Source organism: Xiphophorus hellerii, chromosome 13, assembly GCF_003331165.1.
Source record: "Xiphophorus hellerii strain 12219 chromosome 13, Xiphophorus_hellerii-4.1, whole genome shotgun sequence".
In the NCBI taxonomy this organism is placed as follows: Eukaryota; Metazoa; Chordata; class Actinopteri; order Cyprinodontiformes; family Poeciliidae; genus Xiphophorus; species Xiphophorus hellerii.
In genome coordinates this window covers 29054122-29068916 of record NC_045684.1, presented here as the reverse complement: position 1 = coordinate 29068916, position 14795 = coordinate 29054122, and the positions used below count along the sequence as shown (strand labels likewise).

General features: G+C 40.8%; 1 protein-coding gene across 2 annotated transcripts in view; it reads right to left on the bottom strand.

Annotated features, from left to right (window-relative positions):
• The window catches only part of trappc9 (trafficking protein particle complex subunit 9), a 220560-nt gene that overhangs the window by 100210 nt on the left and 105555 nt on the right, over positions 1-14795 (bottom strand). For both annotated transcript variants that reach the window (XM_032580805.1, XM_032580806.1), the window contains one exon: positions 12757-12899. In XM_032580805.1, the coding sequence (XP_032436696.1) occupies positions 12757-12899 (143 nt within the window). The remainder of the gene's footprint in view (positions 1-12756; positions 12900-14795) is intronic.

Sequence of the window (14795 nt, the reverse complement as noted above, 5' to 3'; positions counted from 1 at the left end):
ACTCTGGAGGAATGGAAGAGGGTCATGTGGTCTGATGAGTCCAGATTTACCCTGTTCCAGAGTGATGGGCGCATCAGGGTAAGAAGAGAGGCAGGTGAAGTGATGCACCCATCATGCCTAGTGCCTACTGTACAAGCCTGTGGGGGCAGTGCTATGATCTGGGGTTGCTGCAGTTGGTCAGGTCTAGGTTCAGCAACATTGTGTGCCCAAAGAATGAGGTCAGCTGACTACCTGAATATACTGAATGACCAGGTTATTCCATCAATGGATTTTGTCTTCCCAAATGGAACGGGCATATTCCAAGATGACAATGCCAGGATTCATGGGGCTCACATTGTGAAAGAGTGGTTCAGGGAGCATGAGACATCTTTTTCACACATGGATTGGCCACCACAGAGTCCAGACCTTAACCCCATTGAGAATCTTTGGGATGTGCTGGAGAAGGCTTTGCGCAGTGGTCAGACTCTCCCATCATCAATACAAGATCTTGGTGAAAGATTAATGCAACACTGGATGGAAATAAATCTTGTGACACTGCAGAAGCTTATTGAAACAATGCCACAGCGAATGAAGGCTGTAATCAAAGCTAAAGGCGGTCCAACAAAATATTAGAGAGTGTGACCATTTTTTGGTGGCAACTTTTTTTTTGGCCAGGCAGTGTATATATATATAATATAATACAAGATAAATAATGGCAGATAAAATTTACAGGTTGTATGTGTGTGTGAAGAAAACAGTCCGTGATGTGTGTGTGTGTGTGTGAGGATAGTCCATGTGTTATTGTTGTATGAGAGGATAGGGGAGTACAGTCCTTATAGTTTATGTTTTATGTCAGGAGGCGTTCAAAAGCGTGACAGCTGTGGGAAAGAAGCTGTTCCGGTGCCTGGTGGTTCTGGTCCGTAGGCTTCTGTAGCGCCTCCCAGAGGGCAGGAGGGAAAAGAGTGTGTGTGCTGGGTGAGTGGAGTCCTTTGTGATTTTCCCGGCCCTTTTCAAACACCGCTTCCTGTAGATGTCCTTAATGGCAGGGAGCGGTGCCCCGGCGATATACTGGGCAGTTTTCACCACCCTCTGCAGCGCCTGCCGGTCGGAGACAGAGCAGTTCCCGTACCAAGCTGTAATACAGTTGGTGAGGATGCTCTCAATGGTGCAGCGGTAGAAGTTCGTGAGGATCTCTGAGGACAGGTGGTTCTTCCTCAGGGTCCTCATGAAGAAGAGGCGCTGATGTGCCTTTTTAATGAGCTTGGAGCAGCTGGTCGTCCAAGTCAGGTCCTCGGAGATGTGGACTCCCAGGAACTTAAAGGTGTCCACACTCTCCACCACTGTCCCCTTAATGTGGATGGGTGGATGTGGGTCAGCGTTCCTCCTGAAGTCCACGATAAGCTCCTTGGTCTTCTCGGTGTTCAGCTGCAGGTTGTTTTTGTCGCACCACTCAGCCAGACGGTCTACCTCCTCCCTGTAAGCGGCCTCGTCATTATCTCTGATGAGGCTGATCACCGTGGTGTCGTCTGCAAACTTGATGATGGCGTTAGAGCCATGGACAGGTCTGCAGTCGTAGGTGAAGAGGGAATAGAGGAAGGGACTCATCACACAGCCTTGTGGCACTCCGGTGTTTATGATGATGGTGGATGAGAAGTGGTTGTCCAGCCGGACATGTTGAGGTCGACTGGTCAGGAAGTCGAGCAACCAGTTACAGATGAGTGGACTGATGCCGAGGTCTGTGAGTTTGGTAATGAGTTGTGATGGGATGACAGTGTTGAATGCTGAACTAAAATCTAAGAACAGCAGTCTGGCGTAAGTGTTCTTACTGTCCAGGTGAGAAAGGACAGAGTGCAGCGCTATAGAGACTGCATCCTCTGTGCTCCTATTCTGCCTGTATGCAAATTGGTGGGGGTCTAGTGTGGGGGGGAGACAGGATCTGAGGTGTGCTAGGACCAGCCGCTCCAAGAATAATGTGTAGCATGGCAAAGATTTTCATTGTTGAAAAGACAGCAGCTTGAGCTACAACAGTTCTTCACATTAGACAAGAATCACCTCAGAAATGTTGGAACTTAGGAAAGAAAACTGAAGTCTTCTTGAGATAGAGTTCCATCAACTTCATTTAGAAAAGTCATGAACATTAGGCCTGGGAGACAAACCGAAAACGTAACCAACACCAGAATTGTTTGATGATGACCAACATCATTTTTTGCCCGTGTCGGGATATTGGGCGTTTAAAAGACAAATGAAAATTAAAGTTGTTTTTGTCCTCTTTTTTTTGATCCCAAACGCTGCAGCAGGAGTTTTGATGAAAATGAAAAAGAGAAATCTTACTTCTTCTATGTTAGCTTCCCTTCATTAGCTCCGTGTTAAATCCAAAAAAACATCTAAGATTCTGCTTCTCACATATAAAGCCAGATCTTTTAATGACCAGGTTTCTCTCACGAGGAACCAGTTTAGTTTGTGAGGCAGACACCTCATCTAATTTTCACACTCTGCTTAAAAATATCCTTTTTGATAAAGCTTATAGTTAAAAAACAGAACAACCTTTTCTAGGCCTGTCACGATAAACGATAAATCGATTAATCGTACGATAAATTAAAACTATCGACGTCATTTCAATTATCGGCATTATCGTCTCTCCCGACCTTTTTCTCTTTCTGTTAATGACACCGAATGAAAAAAGGCTCAACTCCGGTGCTCTCCACTGACTCCTCCCTTCCTCATTTCCTTACTGTAAAGCCCAGCGCACACTACACGATCTTAGAGCTGTCGGCCGATTGTCGGCCCATTTTCAAAACCTGACAGGCCACACATGAGCCGACAGAAATCCTAGCTATAACGGTTCGATCGGGTTCGTTCCTGCCGTGTGGTGTCCAACAATGGGCACAAAATAATGGCTACAAGTCCAGTGAACTAATTTTAAAACCAGGCATTAATTAATGCTTTACTACAATCTACCTGCAGTGCATGTGGCTAGTGTCAGCGTAAAGTCCTGACTGAATGAAAATCATTATAACCTATTTACGTCACGTTAACGAAGAACAGCTGAAAAGTTACCGGGTTTATCAACTGCGGTAGCAATTTCGCTCCAACTCCTCCTCTTGTCATTTCTATATTCTTTGCATGTTGAATAAACATTAATGTTGTTTCCACGTCGGCTGGACTTCGGGTTGCGCCGTATCAGCTGTTTGGGATTCCCCAACGTAATTTCCCCTCAGAAAACACGGAGGAGAATCCGCGCTTTCTGATTGGCTACCTGTCACATTCAACAGGCTGCATTAAGATCCCAGTCGGGGAAAACCCCTGATTTAGATCGGAGCGGCAACGAGGATCTACGGTAACAAACCACACAATCTTAGAAAGACCAAAGGTCTAAGATTGTTGTATGGGGGAAAAATAGGAGCAAAAAACCTTGTAGTGTGAACTATTGCATCAGGTAGTCGATGTGCCCATCTTCTCTATTTAAATCTAATTATTACTGAAGGGCAACATAATATACAGACTTCATAATCTGCACTCTTTGGGTTGAATGCAGTATTTATTTCCACTTTGGCTTTATGTTGTTTAGTTTTTATCAAGTACATTTTTTGTTAATGGAGACTGAGAATCCATTTTGTTTTTGGTTGATTTGTTTATTTTGTTTATCAGCTCCAGTGTTAAATATTCTTTTGAAAATAAAGTGTATCTATCTTTGGCAGGAAATCGCCTGCATTATTACGTCATTTCCATTAAATCAGTGTAAAAAGGTCTTCAGACAATATTATCGTTTATCGCAATAATTTTTTGAGACAATTAATCGCTCAGCAAAATTTGCTATCGTGACAGGCCTAACCTTTTCCTAATTGCTGGATGTGAGGGGAGTAAAGGGAGGATTGCACTCTGAAAACTGTTAACAGAAAATGTCCAACACAAATTTTAAGAGTACTGCTGCAGAGTTTCATTTCTCTGTTTCATTGATGTCGGCTTAGAACAGGGAAGCTCACATTTGACCACCTCAATAACAAAACAACGTAGGCTATTGCTATCACTCAGTTTGTGATCGGCAACATGGGCAACCCATCTCGCTCTCCACACAGAACTTAAGTATGAGAACGTCAATCTCCAAAAAAGTTACAGTAGGGTTTTATATTTGTTCCCTCCCATGTTCCGTTTGCTGCCTGTGAACAGTTCTGACCAGCTGTATAGTCCAAGAGCTTTACTGTCTGATAAATAGTGGACGGTGGAGTTGATCAAAGACAATTTTTCAAATTAACCTCTCTGTGCCTTTCTCCCAATAACGGTCTGCTGCTTTAGCCTTTGCCCACGGCTCAGGTTCCGTCTGAAGTTCAGTGGACATCTTGATTTCAACGAGCTTTTGAGGCTTTTTCTCATTAGTCAGACCTTCCTCATCATTGGCCGCTCACAGCGGAAACTTTTCTGAGAGATGTTTGCTCTCACCAGAGAACAGCCCTCAGTGTTGGGAAAAGGAAGAGAGCTAAAAAGCTACACTAGGGAGACAGCACTGCATTTTTTCTCCCTTCCTATGTTAAATGGTAAACACCTTTTTGCTACGCACACTACATGCACATCCAAAATGGAAGAAATATGGATTATGATAAAGAAATTGTACAACAAAGCTATTTTCAGCACTTTCATTAGGTCTGGAAACATTTCTGCTGTATCCACAGTTATTTTGCAGAATTTTGACCAAATTGGCTTACTATCCTTTGGTAGTCAATAAGAAGTCTGGAATACGTTTACATTTCTATTCTCAAATGAAGCTCTATGCATATCACACGCTGTGATGATTCTGCATAAATAATGTAGCCAACAAGACATTTTAAAACCTTTATCATTTTATACTGGGAAGGTAATGATGTGAAACTTTTAATCATATAAAATGCAAAAACAAAATTAAAAATCACAACCAAAATGTGGGGCAACCTGTGATGTAGCGTTTCAGAGGAGCTACATGTAGAAGGTGACGGTCCTCAATGCCGCCCTCCAGGGTTCAATTAATGACCTTCGAAGGTTTGCTGTATTTTTCCTCTCTACTTTCTTTGCCCAATTCTAATAAAGGTGCTAAAGTTATAAAATCTAAAATAATAATAATAAAACTTTAACATGATCAAATTGTTCTTTTTTTTCACAGAGAAGAAAAAAACAAAATTGTGAGTGCTGCTAAAATAGCATGACCAACAGATTATTAAACTTATATTCTTGTAAGCTACAACTGTCATTTATTATTCTGATTTCAATACATTTGACCCATAATAACTGGAATATTGACCAACATATTTGATGCATATTGATGATTTTAATTTTGGCACCATAATTAAAATGGTAACAACTGCTTTGTTACTGAAATGTTGGTTAGTTGATTGGCTGATTGGTTGATTGATTGATTGATTGATTGATTGATTGATTGATTGATTGATTGATTGATTGATTGATCTTATGTCTGCTGTTAGGGTTCAGCCCAGTTTGCTGTAAATTCTTATAGCAGTGGTCAGATGGGGCCAGTGGAAGTTTTAGGATGGCACACCAAAGTGAACGTCCAAGTAGTAACTGTGCATTGCTTTTTTAGTTAGTATTAATGTTTGTATTTATTTGATTTTACATTTATGTCTTCAGTCAAGGTTTTTATGGTTTGTAATAACTGAAAATGATTTAAAGGGGGTGGGGGGACTCTCTTCGGGAGGGGACAATGGATTGGACAGTAATTGTGGGGAGCGCCAGTGGTACAAGCAGTAAAGAAAACCACCATATCTAAATACAAATAAAGGTATGAAGATACCTTTACTCATATTAAAGTTAAGGTATGGCCCAAATGAATAACTTTGAGTCATGCATTTATAGCAAACAGCCAAAAATGAGAAAAAAGCACCATGCGGACCATACTGCAGATCTAAGTTAACTCTAGTTGTTTGGCATTTTATCTTGTACTTCATGAAAGGACTTTAAGCCATGACCTTTATTAAGGTTTTTAAATTTTTTTTTTGACAAAAATAATTATTGGTGGTTTTATACCAGTTTTATAAACCCTTAAAACTAGGGGTGCAATGATGCATCAGCCAGCCAATTTATCGGTGCCAATTTCCTTAATGTTGGGAGATTGGTGATCGGCAGATTTTTACATGTGAAGCCACCAATCTTATCTAGCTTGGCAAAGGCCTAAGAATCAACCACTGCTCTCTTTTGCTCTGGTGAGAAAGGTTTGACAGACAAACTGGCCCTCCAAGTTATGTCTCCACGTTTACAATTAACAATAGTGATCACACTGCCAACTCAACAGCTTTCTTGCTCTATTAAGCATCATTTCAAATGAAAAAAATTGGTATTGGCCAAAATCAGAATCAGCAGGTTACGCTTTTTAAAAGATCGGTAATCGGCGATCGGCCTGAAAACTGCAATCGCTGAACCCCTACTTAAAACATATTTTAACACAAAGCAAGTCAAAAATAAGCTCCAGTGTCAATATTAAAGTGATCAGCAAACTGAAAAGCAGCAGCTGGGAAAAGGTGGAGTGAAATCAAATGTTTCCTTCGTCCGTTGATCTCTTTCTTAACAAGCTCCTAAATCTCGGGGTTGATGGTGGTTTTATCATGCACAAACCTCTAATAAACTGCTTCAGCAATTAAAAGAGCATATCATTAAAGGGCTGCGCGCGTTTTCCGAGCCGTCTTGGTGACTTTGTCGAAAGGCCTGATTAACGGGCGAGAACGGGGCGAGCTGCTAATTTGTTGTCTGGGCAGTTTAGTAGAGGCAATCAATCAGAGCACAAAGTTAGGAAACAGGGCATCATTACTCATGCGTCGAGTCCCTGAGATAAACTGAAGGAGCAGACAGAGAAACTGGACCTGGGCATTGCGGATGCACTTTTTTGATAAGGGTTTTAAATTAAAAAGACCTTAATAAGGTCAAATTAGGCTGAAAGGGAGTGAAGTTCAGAACTGCAGCAGAGAGGCCAGAGATGAAAGCTCACTGCGCCGATCGAGTCGGTATTAACCGAATCACGGCACTGAGTCATTTTGATAAGTATTCTATCTGGCTACAATGCGAGGCAGAGATCTAAGCTAACTAAATAATTCAAAACCGCCAATAGCGCTTCACACTATTTGTCTCCATTACGGCCTGAACTTTTACATTACTTTCTGATAACGGAGAGAGGCGGAGAAGGAGCCAAATTGTCCCCAGCGTCTTCAGTAGAACACATATTGAAGCAGATTTTATGATCGTTCAGTGCAATAGCAAATCATCCATCAATGATATATCACTACCTAATGTACCGCCAATGAAGCTCTGAATATTAGACCCTACGTCCCGTTTAGGTATGAACATCTGACAAGCTCAATGTTCAATAGCTAATCGAACACAATTCTGATTGTGGTCTGCGTCTGCACAGTAAATCGATGGAAATCAATCAGACTGTGCTGTCAAAACTGGGTGGACATTAGCTTCAGGATGCCATTGTTAAAGGGCCATAAATATCTGACGCACCTCTTGAGTTTCTAAAAATAGCCATGTCGATGAGTCCCAGGCCCACGCCTCAATCAATTCTGCAAAACATGATCGATAAGTGCTGATTTTGCAACCCGACCACGGCACAATAACACATCGATGTATCCCCGACGCGCAAAATGCTTTAGGCTTAATCAGAAGCAGAGGATTTAGGGTACTGCCAGTGACGGGGACATTTTTATCCTCCGAAGCCAATGCTGGACGGATCATTATGCATCTTTGTGTAACGTCAAAGATGGAGCCGTAAGTCTAAGCAAACCGTAAACATTGATCTAAAACTAAAACAAAGGAAATGATAGACAACATTCTGTAAAGTAAAGCTACATAATGTCTGCTATTTAAAAAGCACCAACACACTATTTGTAAAATCTAAAAGATCAAAATTTATTGACAAAGTGAAACTACAGACAAAGTCATATATGAACAACTAACGGAAACAATTCAAAAGTTGTTTGAGACTAGGGAGCAAATTAAAAAAAATTATGGAGAGAAACCACGGTTAAAAATAAGCAAATTCAAAAAAAACTTGTAACTTGGAGTCAAACTGTGGAATATTAACTTGGACAATGACCGAACATAAAACCGCTCAAATGATCATATATTCAGATGATTATAGTGGGATATAATGTATTATATTATTGGTCAATTATTGTTGGTGTTTTAGTTATTGATGCTAGTTTTGCTGTTTGGTAAAATATAAAGAAGAAATTATTCATCCACTGCAGTGAAAATTAAATAGATACTATATTGATGGGTTAACTATTAAATACAGGTTTAGTTGTTATATGTATACATTATACATGTAATAAATGTGAAATTATGTAGGTGGTTAGGAAATTTTACTTACCCCCACTCAGCTGAATTTGTCGGTCAATAATAAAACACTGGAGCAGAAAAAATGAAACATTTCTTAGAGAAACCCGATGTCATGTTTTCTACTTAAAACCTGGAACAGTTCCAACTTGAAAGCCACTGATGCGAATTAAACTGGTCGTTTATCCCTTCACCCCTTAATTCTGTAGTACATTCAATGAGCAGACGAGCAATATAAAAACTGAAGAAGCAGCAAAATTGTTGCATATAAAATGTTGCTGCTGCAATTCACGTTCGATGTTTTTACGCCGGCACCTGTGTTCAGTGCTGCAAATGCCTCTGTAATTGGTTTAGAGCCGGATACATAAAGCACTCTGTAATTGCAAAAGCAGATTGCGGGGATGCAGGGGGAAAAGATTAGGACTGGATTTTGCGTTTGCAGCTGATGCACATGAATTTTTTTTCGTTCAGATGTTTCCGTCATACACAAGCCGACCGTCCGGCCAAGGGGAGGCGGGAATACGTAAAAAAAACTAAATCACACAATGACAGCCTGCTCACCCAAAGCAAAGACACTGTTTGACTGAAATAAACCAAAGCAACTATTAGTAGAAAAGTTACAGAGCAAAAGTCTCGAGTTATCGCTAAATAAAAAAAAGACGATGGGGTTTTCAAGCAAAGGGCACAATCTGGATTAATAACAACCTGCACAGTAAATCTGCATATGGTGTTGCACTTTGAAAGCAACATTTAATCTTGGATTTTCAGCTCGAGGCCGATACTGGGGCAACATTTGAAACGCACTGCTTTCAGCTGGAATTAAAAAGGGGGGAGTAGGAGAGCCCATTACTACTCAGCTCTGCACAAATAGTTAGTCAAACTGAAAAAAAGGACTTTCTTCCAAATGTTCTCATTGTTTTCTGGCTGTAACAACATCACAAATCAGGATTAGCATGAAAGGAACTGTTGCCAAGTCAACTAGCAATCTATAATAAGTAGGGATGCACGGTATTGGGTTTTTGGTCGATATCCAATGTGCCGATATACCACAACTCATTTGACTGATAACCGATACCGATATTTATCCAAGGCTTGTAGAATGGACCATTGGTGAGTTGTTGTTTTTTTCGCAGTTGAGTACAGTTCACTTTATTTTTGTAAATTATCAACATTAAACACAGGAAACAAAAATAATAATAATAATAAACAAACCCATAATTTACCAAAAAGGAATAGGCTGAAGCCAAAGCTTATAGTTGCCAACCCTGTTCACATATTTAACAGCCTACCATCATAAAAGATATCTTCTGTCCATATAGCTATACATACATAAGTACTCTGCAGTTATCCGGGCTCTCGCTCTCCCATTTGGCCACCATGAACTTAATGTAATGGTGGTTCTTGAGATGGTTAATGAGGTTCGAAGTGTTGCTGGACTTTGTTGTTGTTCCTCCTTGCATCACTGATGCAGAGCAGTCATTGCAAATAGTAGTTCTTCTATAAGTTTCCGACACTTAAACACTGCTGGCATTTTCAATTGGTCCTGCTCTCCCGCCGTGATCAGATTAGGTCAACATCATGTGATGTCATGACGTTGTGCTGCAGGCATCATTATCATTGACTTGTCATTTAAAAACAACGCCTTTTATATCGGTGAGTTATTTTGATGGAATGGCTATTGTATAATATCAAATTTTATAGCTAATATCGGCCGATATTGATACCATGCCAATAATATTGTGCGTCCCTAATAGTAAGGATTATATCATCCAAAGCCGAACTATTGCAAACAGCCACATGGTTGCGGACTGCCATGTTCCAAGACAAATTCAAGTGAAATTGGATACGAAGGCAACAGCCATGCTAGTTTATCACACAAGATCCCAATGAAATTTGGTGAAGTTTTGGGCTGTAATGTGAAAATATTTAAACACTAAACATACTGTACCTTTGCAAGGTGATACAGTTAAAATCCCATTTACTTTACAGATCCTTGTCCCTACAGTTGATTCTCCAGTGCTTTCTGCAGCTACGCCAGAGAAAGAAGTCTGTCTCACAGCCAAGTACATTCTGAAATGTTGTTTACTGCCACAGATTTTTTGAGAAGTTTGTCCTCATACAGGTCAGTGCGTGTCAAGGACCTCTTGCTGTGGATCTGTAAAGCCCAGCGAGTCACTCTAGACATGGTGCAGAGAAAACACAAAGTTTGTTCGACTCGGGAAGAGTTTTGGAAATCTGCAGGTAGTCTGCCCAAATCTCCCCCAAGCCTTTACTTTCAACACGTCTGAAATGTTTTGAGCCTTGACTGAGCGCCAGCAGATACTGTGTGTCAAAGTAGTGAGGCAGAAAATGCCAGGCGAGCAGAGGAGGTGAGGGAGACGCAATGACAGGGGTGAAGGTACAGCAGGCTGAGCGGCATAACTATTAGCGCCGAGCCAAGTCGGATGACTCAAACTTCAGATAGTATTTTGCCTAATGGCTCACCTCAAGAGGCCGTTACTCGCCCATGATCCGTCTCTTTTGCTTGGAGGTTTTTCATAAAAGTCAGGGGGGTTAGAAGATGAGTAAAGCCAGGAAAAATACAAGAGTGAACTGATAGGATCTCTACAGCTGCACAAGGTAAACATTGGACGTTTTAAGGCCCTTTTATAGTTTGTAGTGTGAGGTATGTTTGAGACTTATCTCAAAATCCTTTTGACATTCCTTCTCACTAATGAGAACAAGAAAACAGCATTGACAATATGAAAACAATCTGACGTTCTTCCAAAAACAGATAAGTCTGAGATCATTTTAGGTGTAGCGTTTCTGAAACACGACAGATGCTAATAGATAGAAGACCGCCATGCTAAGACTCTCAATTATGTCCAAGTGTCAACCACCTTATCCATACAGTCTCGCTCGTGTGAAAGAAACTTATTTATGATGTTGAGAAATATACAAAGAACCTTATTTGGGATCCAGTGGGGTCCCAAATATGGGTCAAATGTGCTTTTAGAAAATCTAGAATCTATTATGAAATGTCAGATTTGTGTTGGTATTATAGCATTTTTTGAAAAACAGAAAACAGAGTTTTAGGGGATCTATAACGGTTTATTTTTTAAACAAGTTCCTCAGTGAAGATTTCACCCTCCAGTATTCATGTGTGCAGCAAAATTGACGCTGACATATTAACCCAACTGTAACATGACCTATAACCTCAAATGTGCCATATGCGTTACCCATAACAACAGCAGCTGATTACATGCTCGTCTTGTTAGTCATTAGTTTGATAATCCAACATGACAAGGAGAAGAAGCTTGACTTTGTCATGATTCTGTACAAAAGACTCCACTGGTGAACAACAAAGTGAACAACGCTGTGTGGAGGCTCCTATACGCATGTCCCATTCTCTAAACTTAGCCCCACCTACAGGTCTGGGGGAGTAATGGCAACGTCTTGGAGCCATTTTCGGTGTCTTCATGTGGAAACAAAAATGCCACGAAGTAACTAACTGTGTTTCCATTACGAATGTAAGTAAGTCTTTGTCAATATTCCACTAATGTTAAAAAAAATACAATTTTGGAACTGTGGTGTTTCCATTAAAAATTAAACAAAATAAAAATCACACAAATAATTCTTATTCAAGCGATAACTCATTAAAAATCATGACAGTGACGGACGCAAACAGTTAAATGAGATATATTCATAATTTAAAGCATTATTTAAATTATGGCACTAATACTCATCATCTACCAGAGGAGACGTAGGTGTTTTATTCAGGTGTTGGAGCAACCAACCTCGTATTTGAGAGCGGCTATGTATGCAGCGTTTTGGGGAAATTGTAGGCGGAGATTTTACAAAAGAGCTATAGATTCAACACTTTTTAATAATACACAACTTTTTATGAAATGTGTGATGCTGTGAGAGCTCTGGTGGAGCCAGCTGTACATTGCAGCAAAACAAACAAAAATAAACCATCATCCTCCTACCACTTCCTGTCGTCTTCTTCGTCAAATCATGTTGATGACATGATTTGTGTGATGAGAGAAAGGGTATTTTCATTACAGTTTTGTGAAATATATCTATTTTGATACGGCCAAACCCCCAACTCATCCTAGAGCAAAATCTCTTTATGGAAAAACATGAACTTTTTCAAAATTGCGGTATTTCCATTAAGAAAATTTAGTTTTGAATTGAAATGATTAATTTTTTTTTTGTAAACTGAATAAAATTAAAACATTTCTGGAAATAGCAATGTGTTACCGCTGCCTAAAATTAACTCCACTCCTTCTGATAAGTAAATGCCTGCCAGAATTATGCCAGAAGTGATGGAAACAAAAACCCCAAGTTAATGCTAATGAAGTCGGGTAACAAATCGGTGCCATTGACATTCTTCTTTCACACGCAACCAGAGAGCCTTACCCTGTTTACCTGAGCTTTAGTCATATAGCATAAAAGACAATATGGTTCATGTGTTTGTGTTACCTGGTTGCAGGAAGGGTGCTAACTCTGGTGAAAAACACAGACGGCTCCACGTCTACATGGACGCCCAGAGACAGCTCCCGGTAGTAGCCCTCCACTTTGCCCGCTCCGCCTGAGTACCTGAAGTTGAGCACCGCCTCCAAAGTCTGCAACAGAGCACAGGAAGGAGAATAAAGTTACATCAGGGCTGATGTGGAACCGCATGAGCAGCTCATTAAAGCAGTGGTTCCCAAAGATTTTCTGGGTCCTCCTATGGATTACAATAAAATCCCCCCCAAAAAAGAAAAGAAAAATCAACTTTGCACACACATCATTCAACCAGACATAAACCTATACACATATTTTGTTTTCAAACTCCACTGAAGTTTATTTCACACTTCAAGTTGCAACAAAACACACTACAAACCATCTTTACAGTGAAACACTTTTGCGTAACTGTTTTATTTTTTATTTTTCATTCATCCATACCACTTCCCGCGGCCCCCTAGGGGGCACGCCCCACACTTTGGGAACCACTGCATTAAAGCAACAGGTCGTGGTCAGAGGTCACGCACAATGTGTTGCTACTCGCGTTCAATCTACACAAAGTTTGCTCCACGAGAGGAGCCATCAAGGCAAAACTAATAAATGCACCACAAGGCTGCTATTGTGCTGTTTAATGAAATGGAAGTATAATGATGGGAAATGGACGATTCAGAATCCTAAAAGGGTTTAAAAGGGAGAGGGGTGGCAGCTGGGTGGCCTAGGTGAGATTGTTCTGGCTGCGTTCCACCGTAATGGGGGAAAAATGGACAAGGGGGATCACTCAGTGGTACTCTGAGGCGTTTCCATGGAGAGGAGGCAGGGATGGAAGGGGGGGGAGTGTCATGAGCAGCCAAGTGGGCGACGTAAGTGGGCAGGTGGGGAGGAATTAGAAGTTTACGGTGAGGAACACTAGCTGACTCAGGGAAGGAGACGGTCCAATGTTCGGCTTTTCTTCCAGCACAGCGTATATCATCTCCACGCTGATGGAGGCTCTGGCTGTGGCTTCCCACAACACATTTCACCTATTTCCTGATTGTTTTTACTCTCTATCCGCTTCTTTGTGGGAGGCGGGAGTCAAGGTGAAGCAACTCCGAGCCTGCTGGCTGGGCGTACGGCCGATTACAACGTAATGGACAGAGCACAGCACTCTGACAGCCACATCACAGAGAAGTTATTATTACTGTCAACCATACAACTCTATTCTATAAAGGCCTTTATTTGTAAGTGAAAAGCCTTATTTCACATTCTGTGTGGGCATGTGATGGCGTGTAGGCATGTGTGTGTGTGTTTGTTTTTTTAACTTGCTCTGATATTTGAAAGTGCCATCCAAGGACACGCCTGTGATCTTTCCACCAGCACCGAGACTAGGTTGATATTTTTGGCATTTAGTAAAATGTCTCAGAGTATCTCCTATAATGACCTGAATTTTGACACAGAGAGGCTAAATGCCACGAAGAAGAATTCAATACATTAGAAGATTTGTTACAGTCAAGAGGAAACCAGAGATTCCCGTCAGATTTTTCTCTACAATAAAAGAATAAATCAAGAAGTTTAATACAACCCCAAATCCAATGAAGTTGAAACGTATGTGTAAGACATAAATACAAATGGAATAGGAGGATCTGCAAAAGACAAAGATACTTAATGGTTAAATTCAAGTGGAATTTGATTTCTGCAACATGCTGCAGGTTCCCTCCTGGACCTGCTGACCCCGTGACCCCATCTAAGACAAATGGAAGACAACACTGCTCAACAGCCAAAAGAATTGTCTGTAAAAAGTTTTTCTCAACTGTTTTAGGGTCATGTTGATGAGCTGAATCCAAAAACCACACTGGTTTTGCTCAACTAGGTCAACTTTCTGAACTATGAAGCAACATGAGCATCAAAATGCATGACCTGTTCTCACATCTGGATCGGTTTCCTGAGAATCTGGATCAATGAGTGACGAGCAGGAAGAGACAGAGAATTTTACACAATGAAGACGTAATGTTCAATCTACATGTTTTTACCCTTATCAG